Raw genomic sequence first — 17,178 nt, forward strand, 5'->3', positions numbered from 1 at the left:
ATGGCAAAACTGAACACTTTGGCATTTCAGCACATATACTGGGAGTTGATGCCCCAGAAGGCAGAGAAATAAAAGCAACATGCCGGCGGGGTATCCAACACTGCTGGAAGACAATTACATGGCTGAATAGAAATTCATTTCCTAAACCCTGTATTTCAGACCAAAGAATTGCGACGAGATGAAACCGTTGGGAGAAAAATCACAGCCATCTGAATGAACCTAACTGATGTAGAGGGCATGAGAAAATGTTTAAGGAGTAGTTCACCCAAAAAATGACTTATTTTCTATCAATTACACACCCCATGAAGCTTTGAATTCATGGAGATTCTTTTTGTTTTTGTCACATTCCTGAGCCAATAATTTGATGACCGGCAGAGTCACCTATTGACCAATTACCCGGTCATCAAATTATTGGCTTAGGAATGCAACAAAAACAATATCTCCATTAATTCAAGGCTTCATGGGGTGCGTAATTGATAGAAAATAAGATTTGTTTTGGGTGAACTACCCAATTAAGCACTCAGAGCTGCTGATTCAGATACATTTTGTTGGATACAAAGAAACCATGGTATATATTATGGTATACTGTACATCTGCAACATGTCTGTAAGTTGGTGGTGTTCATACCGAACTTTGTCTTTATGATTCCAGACAATCTGTAGATTTATTTTGGTTTTGTTTTGTAAAGCAGGAATAAGTTGACATGGCAGTGTGTAAGAGCTTGGAGGAAAAAAAAAGTTGTTTATTCACAATTCACTACAGCTCTAATTAAAATAAAACGTGTCTAATACCTCTATATATATTGTATAGATGTTGCATATCTGTTGTAGCTATACATCTTTGCCTTCATTTGACATTTAAAATCTACACCGACAGCCTTGATACCTTTACACAATAAATTCTATAAACAATATATTTCACATCTCTTTTTTTTAAGATAAAATTTGCATATCACACAACTTTTTTGAGGGCCTGTGTTTTTCTAACAAATATATATTCAACACCATCAAATGAATCCACACGTTTCTTACACATCAAGAGTCAGAAACACTTGGCACCAATTAATAACAGCAAATAAGCTCTGTATTTGCATATTGCTAATGGCACATATCGTATGTTGTGAATGAGTAATTCAGACCAACAGCAAATTGGAGGGAAGCCAAAAAAAGGTCTATATTCACCAAGTTGCAGGATGGGGAATCAATGTTTTAATGTTATTCTAAAACACCCCTTTTTTCCTGCATAAATAGTAATGTTTGATGAGATGATCGAAATAGGTGGACGTCAGTCTTTGCCTGCACTCCTAGCAGTTCCAGTTGGACTGAATGGAGTCCCTGTACTTCCCAGGTAAAAAAGAATTGGTCATATGTATGCCCAATAAAAAGGTAAACCTCATATAGAAATAATATCGCTTAAAGGACGACTTCACCCATTTTCAACCTATCTTCATATAATTGGTCCTCACTAATGCTCATTATAAAATGATAAAAACAAATTCTACTCTGTGTTTCATAGGAGGGCTGTGGACACTTCAGAAGCCTGCCTACCAGTGACATCATCATTAGGCAGATATTTCTTATTTTTATCAACGTGAGAACAATGGCTTCCATTATAGCATGCCAACTTTCCAGGAATAGAAAGCCTGCAGTTTCTATTAGCTTGGATTCCCCATCGATGATGTCACTGGCGGGTTCACAAACTGTTCACAGCCCTCCTCTGAGACACAGACGGGGTAGACAAAAATGGTACCATATTATAATGAGCATTAGTGAGGACCAATTATATGAAGAAAATGGGTGAAGTCGTCCTTTAAGGAACGAGCAACAGTCCGCCCTTGAAGTTACAAGGTTGAACACATGGAGCTCACCACTCACTGTCTGTGAACACACAGTGTCATCAGGTCACTGCATGTCCTTCGTGGTCACTGCCGTCGTGGTGGTTCCTCGCGGGACTCGGCCGCCGTGGCTCCCGGTCAGCTTCTTGCCGTGGCCCGGAGAGCCGGCGGACGCCAAAGTTCTGCCGCCCTTGCCGCCGCCGGCGCCGCCCACCGGACTCACCGAGGCGTGGAGGAGGGAGGAGGAGGACGGGGAAGGAGGGGAGGAGGAAGAGGAGGAGGGGGAGTTGGGGGACAACGACGAGGAGGTCCAAGAGGAGGACGAGGAGGAGGAAGAGTAGGAGGAGGAGGAGGAGGAGTAGAAGTTGCACTGGGCGTTGCGGGCGTTGGAGGTGGTGCCGGTGGGGAGGGTGAGGTGACGCTGCTGGCCGCCGCCGCCGTCGCTGCGGGGGCGGGAGGGGCTCGGCGGGGCCCGGGGGTCGCCGCCGCCGCCGCTAGCGTGGGATGGAGACGAGCCGGGGCTAGACAAGGAGGAGGAGGAGGAGGAGGAGGGGAGGAGACGACTCAGACTGAGAGATGGAATCAGAGACTTGTGAGGGGATGGCGAGCTGACAGGAGGAGAAGGAGGAAGAGGAGACAGAGAGGAAGCCTCGGAGGCAGGAGAGCCGGGAGGAGGCAGGAGAGCCTGTTTGGAGTGGCAGGAGGTAGCAGGAGGAGGAGAGGACAGACAGGCAGGAGACTGAGGAGACGAGACGGAGTCTTTCCCAGACGAGATGCAGGAGGAGGAATTGGAAGAAGCAGCAGAAGAGGGAGCAGGAGAGGAGAGGTTTGGAGGACTGTGAGGAGCAGACAGACTGGCGGGCGACTGTTTTCCAGAACTATGACACAAGGCTGGGATCTTAGAAGCGGGTAAAGCAAGGAAAGTATGGTTACTATCCCCAGCTGCTGCTCTAGCACCTCTGCTGTTCGCCTGCGGACAGAGACCACGGACCCCAAGTCAGCACATGGACTCAACATCCCAAAGGGGGAATGGCAATTAAAGGGATAGTTCACCCCCGTCATTTTTTCCTTCCGCATTCCTAAGCCAATCATTTGATGACCGGCAGCGGTTCCGGTAGAAGACACAATGAGTCTCCTTTGTGTCTCCGATACCGGAACCACTGCTCCGCTGGTCATCAAATTATTGTCTTAGGAATGCGACAAAAACTAAAGAATATCCATGAATTCAAGTCTCTATGTCTATGGGGTGACTAATCAATAGAAAAAAAATATTGTTTTGAGTGAACTATCCCTTTAAAGCAGACTTGTCCATGCCAAGGACCCCCACATAGCCATAGCTTCTAGCTGCGGCCCTCCTATTGTGAAATGGCTATAAATAAATAAATAAATAGCAAAAATAGCCAATCTGCCAGCTTGTAGATCTGCTATTTTTGAAATGTTTTGAAAAAACGTATAACATGTTGAAAATAATGACATGACCAAAATAGGGGCGCCAGGTTGAACATGGTTAAAGTGGCGCAGCCACAGAACACTAGTGTCCCTATTCTGCAGTGAACATTAAGGTGAAAATAGCCAATCTACAAGCTCATGATATATTGCAATACAACTTGTGTTATTTTCGGCAAAGAGATTTGGTGTAGATTACAGAGGGGAAAAGGGAGCATAACAAGTATAGAGCCCTGGGGGACTACGGTCAATGATGGTAGGGTTTAAGTGATTATGAAGTTCAATGAGCAGTGACATAATGACATTGAGTGACATTTAGTAAGCGGCAGCTCAGAAAATAACAAGACAATGACAAACAAATAAACATAACAGTCGAGGTATAAGAACAATAAATGATTTGCAGTTCAACCACCCCAAAGGATGGTTGAGGTGCTATATACTGCAGTATCTCTGCCATACAGGGGCATACTGTTAAGCCCCTGTATGTGTCTTTAGAGGTTCTCTACTGGTTATTTGGTTAGTTGGTTTGGCTAAATAGCACCATTTTACAAAGGTGCTATACACCACCTTTAAGATAGGTGTTAGTAGTTAGCACCAAAAGATGTTCCCCTATGATTGAGAGCCAAAGAACCACTTTTAGTGCTATCTAGCATCATGATGTGAAAAAGTCTTTAGGGCGAAGGTAAAACGTAGCAGTACACTGTGTCTTATGAAAATAATGTTACTGACCCCCGTGCGTTACAGGATGGCATACACACTCACGCTATCGGGGCGTAATCAATATTGTACTCTGTACAGTAATGGTTAATTTATAAAGTGTGAATCAGACTTCAATAATCCTACTTCTGGCCAGTGGTTTTCGAACCACTTTGAACTACTGTCGGACCTGCATGAACTCTGTTCCAGAAACATCCTGTGAAGCCATATATTAAATAATAACTTTCAATTAAAGGTCGTCATCATACCGTTAACATGTTATTCTCATGTTATGTTATGAGTCAAACCCATTGGTTGAGAAACCATGGCTCATACTGTAGGGTTCATGTGAGCTTTTTCTCACACTTAAACACTTAAAGAGAGGTGGTGGAGAATGATTGTGTTCATACATCCCAACAACTACTGCACTACTTACTGTTGGTGAACCAAATCTTTAAATTTTTACATAGTTAGAATGAAAACGCTTATTGAAAGAAGTGACCCAGGGTGAAGAGGACAGTAACAGTGCAGCGACAGGAAAAGGAAAAGCACAAAAAGAGAGCAAAATACTTTAGGATAAAACACGCCCATCACAATAGACACACTGAGGACAAAAGACAGCAGCAACACAGCGAAGCTGAGAGACATTACAACTAAACACTGTACAGAAAACAGAAAAGTGCAGTTCACTGAATAATGACATAAGGATGGACAGACAGGACACTTCCTGGTAATCTTCTGTTTGGTACAGAAAGTACCAAACGCTCAACATCACTATCATGTTGAAACCAAACCTAAAGTACTCTCCACCAAGGGTTCCCAAACAGTGGGTCGGGATCCATGTTTGGGTCGTGGATATAAATATATATAATAAATAAATATATTATTTCAAAAGATTTTAAAAAGTTTAAACCAAAACAATCTAAACTTTTCAACAATGAAACAGAATTCAAAAATGTTTCAAAAGTAATTCATAAATCAAATTTAAAAAATCTAATAATTTCCATACATTAAAAACAATGTTTAAGAAGTAGTGAAAATGGAATCAAATGTTTCTGTTGGGTCTTCAGCTAAAAAGTTTGGGAACCACTGCACTGAACAACTAGACTGTTCACAGATTTGAACAGAGATTTCCATTCAACACTTGGTCAAACTGGAATAGAGTGGACGTCCTCACTCCTCATGGTAGAACTACCTGTCTGAAAGGCCTCTGGGGGTCCGGCAGACTCTGCTGGTCCTTGGCCGACTTTTCTGGCGAACCAGAGGAGGGCGAGTGGCGAGACCTGGACCGCTGTCCGGAGGAGGGGGAGCCGCCAACAGAGGTCTAGAACAGAGGCAGTTACATGTTAGAAATGAGAAGTGATTACGTTATACTTTAGATCCAAGTAAAATGTTGTTTTTGAAACGCACACCAAAGCAGGACATTTATGTAGCGTGCAAGATATGGTCGCTATCGGGCGGAAACCTTGCATGTCCAAAACTGATTGACTGATTCATTGGTTAAATATTCATAAAGCCCACATACAGACCCATTTTCAACCTGGCGTCCCTATTATTACAGGTGAAAATGTTCAAATATTTCCCAAAATGTTTGCTACTTTTGTATGACACTGTCATACAATGATAACATGGAGCATTCATTTATGAATATATATATATATATATATATATATACACACACAAATAAATTAAATAAAATTAAATAAATTAAATACTATATGGAAATACAAGGTTTCTGCCCGACAGCGACAGTATAAGAATACAAGAGAAAGAGGCGAATTGTCGTTGTGCCCACATAACAATTCATTTCCTAGTAACACCCACTTATAGGCACACCATGCATAAAAACAGACAGAGGTTTTCAAAGCCATACATGATTTCTTTTCTACAAGGAAAATAAATAAAGCAACATCAAAGTGACAGTTCTCCAATGAGAATGACATTTTGATAAGTCAGCCAAAGCACTCCCAAGCTATTTCAGCTATATATACCTTAGTAGCATCTACAAGAAATGATACATCTGTGCAGTCAACTAAATAATGTTTCATATTAAAAGGTAACTCAATCATAAATTGGATACATTAGAGATTAGAGATCACTTTCAGTTCCTAATATTTGGCAGTTCAATCAACAAATTATCACAGACTCATTACATTTTATTGAGATTCTACTGAAATATTTATTTTGACATGAAATACTTCAGGTATTTGTCACAATGTAGTGACACATGCCTGAAAAACTACTTTTATCATTACATCGTTAGCATTTTTATTTAGATTCCCCAAAAATATCATTTGTTCTTGTTAAGTGCCTATGCGGTAAGAAGGGACTGATTAAATAAATAAATAAAAAGAACAGAAAAAAACAACACATAATCAAAAGATGTAACAGCTCCAAACACACAGTTCTGCATCACCGCTAGTAGGCAGATGTAATTTCATTTTGGGGGGCAAGATCAATGAAATGATTCATAGCAGCACAGACAACATACTTGTTGCATTCAGTCAGTAACAGCAGAGACCCAGCCACCAGCAAGGTTTAAGCAGTAAGTGAAAAGGAACTTTAGACCCGTCAGACCTGTCTCTTGGCAGCCACAGTCTCCTTGGAAGGCTGCGCTTTGGCCTTCTTACTCTGTGGCGGCTGTGGGCCCTTCAAGATCTGAGAACCCGGTCTCTTGGAGGGACTTTTCTCCCTTTCTCGCCTTACTTTGTCTGTGGGTTGAGGGTCTTCTTTAGAAACTGTGGTAGGACTTGAAGAGACGGCGGATGAAGGGGAAGAGACGGTACCAATGTTGTCCACGCTTATTTCCAGCTGTTTGATGGACTCTTCTAGGCTAGTTATTGAGTTGTATGCACTCCTGCAGAGCTCTTCTGTCCGAGTTGGTGACTTTGGATGACTGGTGTTGATAGACGACATACCATTATTAAATGTGTCACTTTTGCCTGACTCTGTCTGTTGTTTGATGCTGTTGATCTCAAATCTCCTGGTCTCCTTTGACTCCTTCAACCTGCTCTCTGGTGCTAACTCTTCTTCCTCCTCGTAGACGACAACCTCAAGAGTTTTCTTCCCTGGTTTGGACGTTCCAGTTCGAAGGGCCTGGCTGATGGCCGCCAGTTTGTTTTTGGGAAACTTGAATTTGAACTTCTTCTTGGTTTCTGATTTAGAAGGAGAGCATGTTTTACCCATGTCTTCAGTATCGGGAAATATACTACTATCAAGTGTTTTATGTTTTATGTTTGCCGTCACCTCAAACTTTGCTTCGCTTGTTTCACTCCAACTCTGCAGACTTTCTTCTCCGCTGTGTTCCTCTTCATACTCGATACTTGCTGATGGTAAAATCCTATCCAGGTCCTCCTCAGTCTCAAAAATTGTGGAAAGACGCTTGTATGCAGACTGGATGTCCATGGGCTCATTGAAGACGATGATAATAGGTTTATTGTCAAAGTCATCATTGTGATCACAATCTTGCTCCCCCTGCTTTTCGTTTGTCATGACGCTCTGCACCTCTGGGCTATTAGCTTTGGCTGTGTCCTGGTGCTCAACTTTAGACTGCACCTTTACTCTGTTCTTTGACATCCGGAGAGAAAACTTATCAGTTGGGGGTGGGGGAGGGGGAGGACCCTCGTCATCAAACAGATCAGGACTCAAGCTACAGCCTTCATCTGCATAACTCGATTGGTCTCTGGACGTCTGTCGTGGTGCCTCATGGTTCTGCTGTTGAGAGCTTGGGCTGTCGGTGAAACTAGAGGAAGTTGGGGCAACATTGTGGGTAGGACTAACAGATATACACCCCTGACTCGGTTCTGTGGCCTCTGACACCAACCCATCAGTTGGAGAGTTTTCTTTTTGTAAAGTTACGACGACTGTCAAATTTGACTTCTTCCCTGCCACTGCCGTGTTTGGTGAAGACAACTGTTTCTGTTTGTCCTCTACCTCCTCATGTTTCGCATCAAAATGTGGGATCTTTTCTTTTGTTTGTAAAGTTACAATTGTCGTTAGCATCACCTTCTTGTCTCGTTGTACTGAGTTCGGGCTCTGTATTTGCTTTACCACTTCCTCCTCAATCCTCTCATCCAGACTCACCGGACTGATATCAGCAAAAGTTTCTTTTTGTAAAGCTACCACTGGTGGTAACTCAACCTTCATTACTGTTGGCACCTGTTGGACAATTTCCTCCTCATTTTTGATCTGCTCAGGACTTGGCATATTGACTACAAGAACATTTTGTTTTTGTAAAGTCACAACTGGCACCATGGTCTTCGCAGTTGGTATTGGGTTTGGGGAAAGGACCTTGTCGACACCCTCCACATTTTCTTGGCAAGGACTCGTATCAAGAGTAGGATCATTTTCTGCTGATGGTAGCTCCATCACTTTCCCTGACACAGCTATGTTTTGATCAGGCAATTGCTGAACCAAATATTTCTCCATTTTCTGATCAGGACAACTGGCATCTTTCTCAGCTTCTGTATCCAGAGCGATGTTTTGGACAGGCAACTGCTGAACCAAATGTTTCTCTTCCTCCATTTTCTTATCAGGACAACTGGCTTGTGTATCTCGCTCCAGAGCAATGTTTTGGACAGGCAATTGCTGAACCAAATGTTTCTCCTCCTCCATTTTCTGATCAGGACAGCTGGAATCTTTTTCAGCTTCTGTATCTTGCGCCAGTCCAGATCCCATGGTCTGATTATCAGAGCAACAACCACCTTGGTCAGCCAACACTACGGGTTCTAGCTCAGAAACTACCTGGTGGTCAGATGTTATTAGCTCAGGATGATGTTTTAGTTCAGGAGGATTTTGATTGGCCACCTGTAAGCGGGGCGGTGCCCTCTCTTCTTCTTTGCATTGGGTATTTTCTTCTGGTGCTGTATTATGAGCGGTCAGCTGTCCAGTGACATAATACATGACCTAAAAAGAACAGGGAAGGAAGGGGAGAAACGAGAACGTTATCAGTACGAAATCCTGTTTGTTCTGTTCAAGTCTCTAAACATATAAAATACAGAGATTTTAAACAGAGATGTTGAAAGATCGAGTCTACAGTGTGTTGTAAGTGCAATAGATACAATATACATTTTAAACAGAGGATTTGCTGTCACAATGCTGTTTCTAGCTCCCCGTCCATTTTTCTAGCTGGGCTAGAAATGACAAATTTATCTGATTGAACAAATGAAAACGCCACCAATTGAGAGAGAGGTGGATCCTGTAGTGAGGAAAATAATGTCACATGATGGTAGAATGTACAAAGATGCATTAAAAAGGCAATTTAAGGAGAAAAGGGAATTGCCGTAGTTTGCTGGCAATTTATTAGAACTTAAATAATGAAATGTAAAATGTATTATTAATCACGTGAACTCTAGCATCCTTATACTGTGTATGTCATAATAGGCTAACATTCGGCAAAAAGAGGTGAAAAAAGGAGGTGCCCAAATACCCCTGGGATGCTCATCAATAGGGTTTAAGTGGTTAAAAGATTAGAGCAGTGACTTTGAGCTGGGTAAAATGATTAGCTTTAGAACCCACATTTTCCCTTCTCCATTAAGGTAAAGACAATAGAAAGATATGGGGAAGTTTGTCTCCTGTAGAATTATCTTAAAAAAACAACAACCCCTCCTTGAACCACCATGTTCATTGTAGAGGAGGTATATTTGTACTAGGGAAGAAACATGGCATCTTACCCTGGGACTGACTGCTGGACTATTGTTGTCATCTCTGCTGAACAACGGGTTGTCTTTCCAAAGCTGAATCTAATTAGTAGGACAGCATGTTAAAGGGATAGTTCACCCCCAAAACACTTTTTTTCCTATCAATTACCCATGAAGCCTTGAATTCATGTTTTTTTTTTTTTTTTGTCACATTCCTAAGCCAATAATGGATTTGGTAGGAGACACAAAGTGTCAACTTTGAGTCTCCTACCGGAGACATTTGCATCTTTCCGCCGGTCATCAAATTATTGGCTCAGGAATGCGACAAAAACAAAAAAATCTCCATGAATTCAAGGCTTCATGGGATGTGTAATTGATAGAAAATAAGTCATTTTTGGGGTGAACTACTCCTTTAAGGATGAACTGGGGTACAAATCATGATGGTTTCAATTGCTGCATGCTTTACTGTAGTTATCAAAAGAAGGACAGAGCAGCCAAGGTGGGTTAGAGTACCGTGATCTCTTTATTAATCTCCCAACAGGCAGGCGACAGAAAACAACAGAGTCCACAGGCACCAATGGTGGAATGAAAAAAACAGTACAGCAAGGAAATCAGCAGTTGAGAGTACCAGGGATGAGAACCCGCATGGAATAGTGGAACATTTTCCTGGTGTTATAGCAGGAATCAGTGTTAACAGGAAGTGGAAGTGAAGGATTGATTTCAACAGAAGAACCCACTCCTTCAGTTTTATCACTGGTTCAAAAACCATGCTGACGACACAGAGGCAGAATGAGAAGCAAATAGTGGAGAGTAGAGATAGACACCATTTACACCCAGTGGTGGAAGAAGTACTCACATTTGTTACTTAAGTAAAAGTATTAATACTGCAATGTAGAAATACTTGTAGATTGGCTATTTTCATAGCCAAAGTACATATACTGTAGGGCTGAAGAGGTTAATGTATGTATGTTTTTTTTTTATTATCAAAATTTACAAAGTAACTAGTAACTAAAGTTTTCAAATACTTGTATTGGAGTAAAAGTACAACATTGGCCTCTATGATGTAGTGGAGTAAAAGTAATAAGTATTGAAAATTGGAGATACTCCAGTAAAGTAAAAAAAGACCTCAAAATTGTACTTAAGTACAGTACTTGAGTACATGTACTTAGTTACTTTCTACCACTGTTTCCACCTGGTAATACATTTCCACTGCAGAAGGAATTAGCAGCTCTCACATGGTCTAGATAAGACACACTGTGCCAAAACACATTTAAATGTCAAATTGGATCTCCCCATGATAACACATCACATTGCTCTGTTGTATAATCACAATAAGCCACTATTATGCTATGCATGAGGTGTTTTAGTCAGAAAGGCAACCATAATCATTTTTGGTTAAAATTGTGTTAAAGCAATGATGCAATAGAGGCCATGATATATCGTGATCATACCACGACTACAGTACAAGGACTTTGCATGGTGCCAATGGCACAATGGTATTATCACAACATACCACAGCCTCTCATGTACTATTGCTGAATGGGGGATTTGGAATCCGAAGTTTTCAAACCACTGCGGCGCTGACTTGTTAACCCAGGAATCCTTACTGTATTGTTGCCATCTAGACATGAAAGATGCGTAATAATTCATCATCTGCATTAGAAAATGAAGATCCATAAATAGGATAAAAGAAATTCAGCTTCTTTGAGAGATTAAGATACATTCATCTATAAAGGTTGAATAAGCAGTACATATCAAAAGGACCAAGCATCTCCAATAACACTCTCAGTGTGTGTGTGTGTGTGTGCGCGCGCGTGCGTGCGTGCGTGCGTGCGTGTGTGTGTGAGAGAGAGACAGAGAGAGAGAGAGAGAGAGGGAGCAAAAGAGAGCGCGAGCGAGTGAGAGACAGAGAGATTGACAGTGAGAGAGAGAAAGAGAGCAATCTCATTAGATTTTTATTAGAGTTAGTACAAACCGCAAAACAGGTGAGTATTAGTCAAAGCATTAAGACAGCTTCCGGTGTCTTTAATATGCCTATGATTATAGGCATATTTTTTTAAATGTTAGATATAAGCTCATGCTGAATATTAGAATTTTGTTAGTGATTGCACTATCTGTGATTTTGTTAGTTTTATACTATTAGTGATTTTGTTAATGATTTATTTTATAGTTTAAATTCAGCGGTGAAGGCTTGGGCGCGGTTAACAGATTGCCTGTCTTTACCTTGGGGTCAATCTCTCGGCTCTGTGGGTCAGAGGCTGAGAGGTCAACCACACATCTGCTCCCTATTTCCCTCAAAGTGCACTGCTGAAACACCTGGTTGAGAAGGGGTCAAAGGGGGCAAAGGTCACTGGGAGCGTGGCGGGGTTGAGGTTCTGTCCTTTGCTAGTTCTCGGCACAAGCTGTTCCTCGTTTGCATCTGCGTTCATTTAGTTACTGAACATCGAAACCTCTGGAGTTTCATTAACAGTAAAGGTCTGATCACACCAGGCACTATAACTATAACGATAACTGTAACTGTATCGTTCACCATTGTCTTCATTATAGCTGTGGTGCGGACTCTACAATCCACTTAAGGAGTAGTTCACCCAAAAAAGTACTTGTTTTCTATCAATTACGCACCCAATAAAGCATTGAATTCAATGAGATTTTATTTGTGATTGATGTCAAAATTATTGGCTTAGGAATGGGACAAAAACAAAAAATCTCCATGAATTCAATGCTTTATGGGGAGTGTAATTGATAGAAAATAAGTAATCTTTTGGGTGAACTACTCCTTTAAGTTAGAACGATTTTTCAAACAATATCTTTAGTTTATAGTTATATTTGTAGTATGCTTGGGGGGTGAACGGCTCTTTAGCACTTAGTATGTGACAAATGTTTCAGGTCACAAGGTCACAGAAGTCTGACGTGTGGGAATGCTGAGTCATAATCGGAAGCCTGATTTATACTTACTTGTACGACGGTGTCCTGTGCCGAAAATAGCTGATCTCCGAGCCCACAACGCGTCACATTGCGACGCGCTGAGGGCTCGTAGAACGTGCTATTTTCGGCGCGGGACACCATCGTATGACAAAGAATACAATAAGTAAATAATAAGTGTGTTGGAAAATGTGTGTTGTGGGGGGCACTTTGAACGGAGGGTTTGTGATGGAAGCCCGATGATGTCATACCCAGACACTCTTAATAACCTTCTTTCCTCCAACGTCTCCCAGTTGTGTTTTTTATATCCACGTTCACCCTAGAGCACTTCAATCAGACGGCAAAATCACAAGAGTGAATTTAACTCGGAGGGTGTAAATGGACCCACGTAGAAAAGATTGCCAGTCCATTTTCTTAGCTCTCCGAGTTAAATTAATCCATTTAGACCTGGAAAGCCTATACTGTACTTTGTTATACCTTTCAATCCGGGAAGGCATCTGTGTCATTTTGGTTGTTATATATATTGTCACTGTCGGGCAGAAAGTTTCAAATGTATGTTTTTTTTTGTAAATTAAAGCCCTACTTCATCACACAAGAGTGTCACACAAAAGTAGTGAAAATAGCAGATCTACAAGCACTCAACGCCTCGCCATGTGAGGTGCTGTGTGCTTATAGTTCGGCTATTTTCACTATTTTAAAAAAGAACATTTTTGGGACATACCATTTTTCCACCGAACAACAAAAATATATAGCAACAAAATTATAATTTGAATCAAAGTTTTTCCAAAAACCTAGAAGGCGTTTTTAGAATCGGCCTCAGGTCTAAATGGGTTAAGAGACAGGATTGGTAGCTTCCACCAGGTTATTGATTTGATTATATCGGTTTTATCTGAAGGTCAGAGAAGTTAGTGTAGCTGTGCTCCATGAATACACATACCTGCAGTTCCTTCATGAACATGTCATCCTCCTCATCCTCCTCCTCTTCTTCTTCTTCGTCTTCCTCTGTGTCGGACGATTCTGTCGCCGGGACAGAGGTGGGGCTGGGGTCCGGGGCCGTGGCTGTGGCTGGGGCTGTAGCTGAGAGCGAGTGGGGGTTCGGAGGCTTGGGTTTGACCTCTGGGGGCTGCCGTAGGGGTTTGTGCTGGGGAGTCACGACTGCCTCCTTCTCTTCCTCATCCTGGTGACAAACAGACAAAAAAAGACTATTTAACCCATTAAGACCTGAGGCCGATACTACAAATGCCTTCTAAAAACGAAATTCTTAAACTAAATGTTTCAAATCAAACAATTTGCAATTGATTTTGCCCATGCTTTCAGCTGCAATCAATTTAATTCAGAAACCGTTTATGAGAAACAGCTTATTGGTGGAGTATGTTAACATGTATGGTACAAGGAACGTGACAAGGTAGGTTGCTGTCTGCGGTCAAGAATATATGAAATACAAATATGGCAATATGACTAAAGAAGAAGAGTCATTTAATAAATACCAACAGGAAGTGAAAAGATGATTGATTAAAATGTTTCCTTTGTTGTTGATTTGCACTTCTTCTGTGGTATGCAACATCAAAGTTTGAGGAGGAAACGGAAATCCAATAACACAACAGGAATTTTATTAAACTAGTTTCTCTTATCCCCCAAAATCTGGGACCTTGATCAAGCCGGCTTGGTGAAGTACTGCAGTATGTAACTGTGCATGCCCGCCCGCCCGCCCGCCCGCCCGCCCGCCCGCCCGCCCGCCCACCCACCCACCCACCCACCCACCCACCCACCCACACACACACACACACACACACACACACACACACACACACACACACACACACACACACACACACACACACACACACACACACACACACACACACACACACACACACACACCTGAGCACCAACAGGGTCTTTTCTGGTGAAGATGACCTCCCCTGACCTTCCTGTGGTGAGACCTGGGCTGGCAGGGTAGAACCTAACAGAAGACAACAGCAGCAGCAATAAATACTGTAACGATTATATTGTAAATGTAATATTATTACAATTATGATAGTTTATTGTGAAGATAACAAAAAGTATGAAGTAGAATAATGAAGAACAAAGTGGGGACCATCAGGGTTCCTTGAGGCAGTTCTAAATAGTCCCTTAAAGGTCTGTAACAGAACCAAATGGACTCATAAATTGAAATTAAAACAAGGACTTCTAGCAAGAGGTTTAATGGGACTTGACTGATCAACCTGCAGTACCTGCGTGGTGGTGGAGGAGGCGGAGACTTCCCAGCCTTGTCAGGACTCTGCCGGCGCTCTCTCTCCACACTGGGCCGGCGGGGTTTCTCCACGAGCGGCCTGCCGGCCCGCTCAGCGCCTGGGGGGACCGAGGAGGGCTCCACAGCAGGGGCCTCCACAGGGGCCACGGCAGGCTGAGACACTTCTACTGGGGCTGAAGAAGACACACCACAAAATATATCCCTGTTGGCTGTCTGGCAGAAACCTCTCATCTCCATATTTTTACTTTTTGTGTTTTTTTTCCGTAAATTAATGTCCTACTTGATCATACTACAGCGTCACACAAAAGTATCAAAAGTAGCAGATCTGCCAGCTTGTAGATCAGCTACTTTTGCTATTTTTTAACCTTTGGCAAAAACAGCAGATCTACAAGCTCAAAATGCATCTCGTCGTAACGCGTTGTGAGCTTGTAGATCGAGTATTTTTGACATTTGACGTGCAACAAAGTATGTAGGGTTTGTTTAGTGTTTTAATGTGTCGTCTGTACTCTAGAATGCCATGAACGACACAAAGCAACCAAGGAGTTGAACGTGTGTTTGAGTGAAGGTCTTTTGTCTTCATTTAAAGCTAGTAGCTGACCTTGGATAGAGGGTTTGGACTGTGGGGTGTCCACCTCATCGGGCAGCTTGGGAGCGTCCTCCTCCAGAGGGTCTGATGACGTCCATGACTGCAGGGGCTGCTCTTTGGTCTCAGTGGGCTGCTCCCCTGGAACTATAGGTGAACATTTTGGCAGAAATAGAATTACATTAGGCAAAAACAGAACATTCGGCAAACGTGTTGCAACCCGACGTGTTGTGGCAGTGGCTCAGGAGGTACAGTAGGGTTCCAAAACTCTTCAGGCCGTGACCCCCCAAAATAATCATATATGAAGTGGGGACCCCCCACCCTGACAAGCACTTGGAATTGTAGGCATTCACTTAGTTTGTCTCGGTTCCACAGATAAATATTACAAACTACATTACATTACATTACATTACATTACAGTCATTTAGCAGACGCTTTTATCCAAAGCGACTTACAATAAGTGCATTCAACATAGGTAGGGAACGAAACTACTAATCACCAGAGGTCTTAAGTGCATTTCCTGTAAAAACAAGCAACCAAGAGTATACCTAGCGCTAAGGTAAAAGTGCAATATATCAGCTATCTACTTTCATAAACACATGAGATAAAATAGCCAAATCAAATGAGCACGAGCTAATAGATCCAATACAACAATACAACAATAGTTCCTACAACTAGTTAACAACAAGTAGGCCAGGCAAAGAGGAAGGGTAGTGTTTCCTGAAGAGGTGGGTTTTCAGCCTGCGGCGAAAGATGGGCAGTGACTCTGCTGTCCTGACTACTTTAGTCATCAAGTACACACAGCAAAGAGCGTGGTTGGAAAGAGGTTGGATTCAAACCCAGGACGGCTGCGCAAGGACTGAGCCTAAGCTCTACCCGGTGAGCCCCCAGCTTTCCTCATTTTATACATTAGTGGTAGGATATATAGTAGGATTATAGTAGTATGTACACCCTACAACCAATCACAACAAATGTCATAGTATCGTTCAATCAATCAATCAATCAATCAATCAAGCAATCAATCAATCAATCGTTTTATAAAATGTTACCTTGCTGAGTTAGGTCCGAGGCGGGCTCTGGCTCTGTGTCAGACCCGGAGGAGGAGGGAGGAAGATGAGGAGGAGGAGAGGGATCCTCTCTCGTGACTGAAACCTCCAAGTCTGGAATGGAGCTCATCAGGCTGGCCTGGGCTTCTTGGAGGATCTGCTCAAAGTCTGTGCTGGTAGTGCTGGTGGTGGTGCTGGGGGTGGTGATGGGGGTGGTGGTACTGCTGGTGCTGCTGGTGGTGTTGAGGGGAGGCCGAGGAGAGGCTGTGGTTGGAGTTGGTTCAGGTTCACTGATGTTAGCGTCATTCTGGATGGTTTGGTGTGGTGTCACCTCACTCTGGTTCCCCTCTGGAGATTGTCTCACTGTAGACTGTGGAAGAGAAACACAGCCAGACAGACAGACAGCCTTAGTGGAGAAATGTACATCTTACAAACAAGCCAATTCAAATATTTGTCACAGTAAAAAACACAGTTTTTAATATATCCTTCTAAAACTGATAGTTCCACTGCTTGATTGTAAAATACACCTAGTTCTGCATGCATCAGTATCACTCCGTCAACATTTTGTTAACAATATTCACTGTAACGTTCCATGGATGCAATACCGCGTATGTGCAAGGTTTTACGAATCACTTTAAAACAAGGCAGATACCCCAAAGGGTACACTCTGTACCTTCCATGCATTTGTACAGCAACGTCCTTGTTTGTGGAGGCAGTCGCAGGGACTACTTTCTTGTATTTAAATTGATGTTAAAACT

General features: G+C 42.4%; 1 protein-coding gene across 5 annotated transcripts in view; it reads right to left on the reverse strand.

Moving 5' to 3' along the window:
- Window positions 1–2,047: 2,047 nt before the first annotated feature.
- LOC311044783 (sickle tail protein homolog) overlaps window positions 2,048–17,178 on the reverse strand; it is a 90,003-nt gene continuing 74,872 nt past the window's right edge. For 4 of the 5 annotated variants that reach the window (XM_084056577.1, XM_084056575.1, XM_084056578.1 and 1 more), the window contains 10 exons: window positions 16,424–16,790; window positions 15,390–15,521; window positions 14,772–14,964; window positions 14,419–14,500; window positions 13,475–13,714; window positions 11,839–11,931; window positions 9,649–9,717; window positions 6,554–8,881; window positions 5,172–5,300; window positions 2,048–2,355 (listed from right to left, as the gene is read on the reverse strand). In XM_084056577.1, the coding sequence (XP_083912703.1) occupies window positions 2,329–2,355; window positions 5,172–5,300; window positions 6,554–8,881; window positions 9,649–9,717; window positions 11,839–11,931; window positions 13,475–13,714; window positions 14,419–14,500; window positions 14,772–14,964; window positions 15,390–15,521; window positions 16,424–16,790 (3,660 nt within the window). In that variant the 3' untranslated portion in view covers window positions 2,048–2,328. The remainder of the gene's footprint in view (window positions 2,356–5,171; window positions 5,301–6,553; window positions 8,882–9,648; window positions 9,718–11,838; window positions 11,932–13,474; window positions 13,715–14,418; window positions 14,501–14,771; window positions 14,965–15,389; window positions 15,522–16,423; window positions 16,791–17,178) is intronic. The other variant, XM_084056576.1, reaches the window with a different exon arrangement.

The sequence above is a fragment of the Gymnoscopelus microlampas genome (assembly GCF_963454915.1).
Source record: "Gymnoscopelus microlampas genome assembly, chromosome: 5".
NCBI lineage: Eukaryota > Metazoa > Chordata > Actinopteri > Myctophiformes > Myctophidae > Gymnoscopelus > Gymnoscopelus microlampas.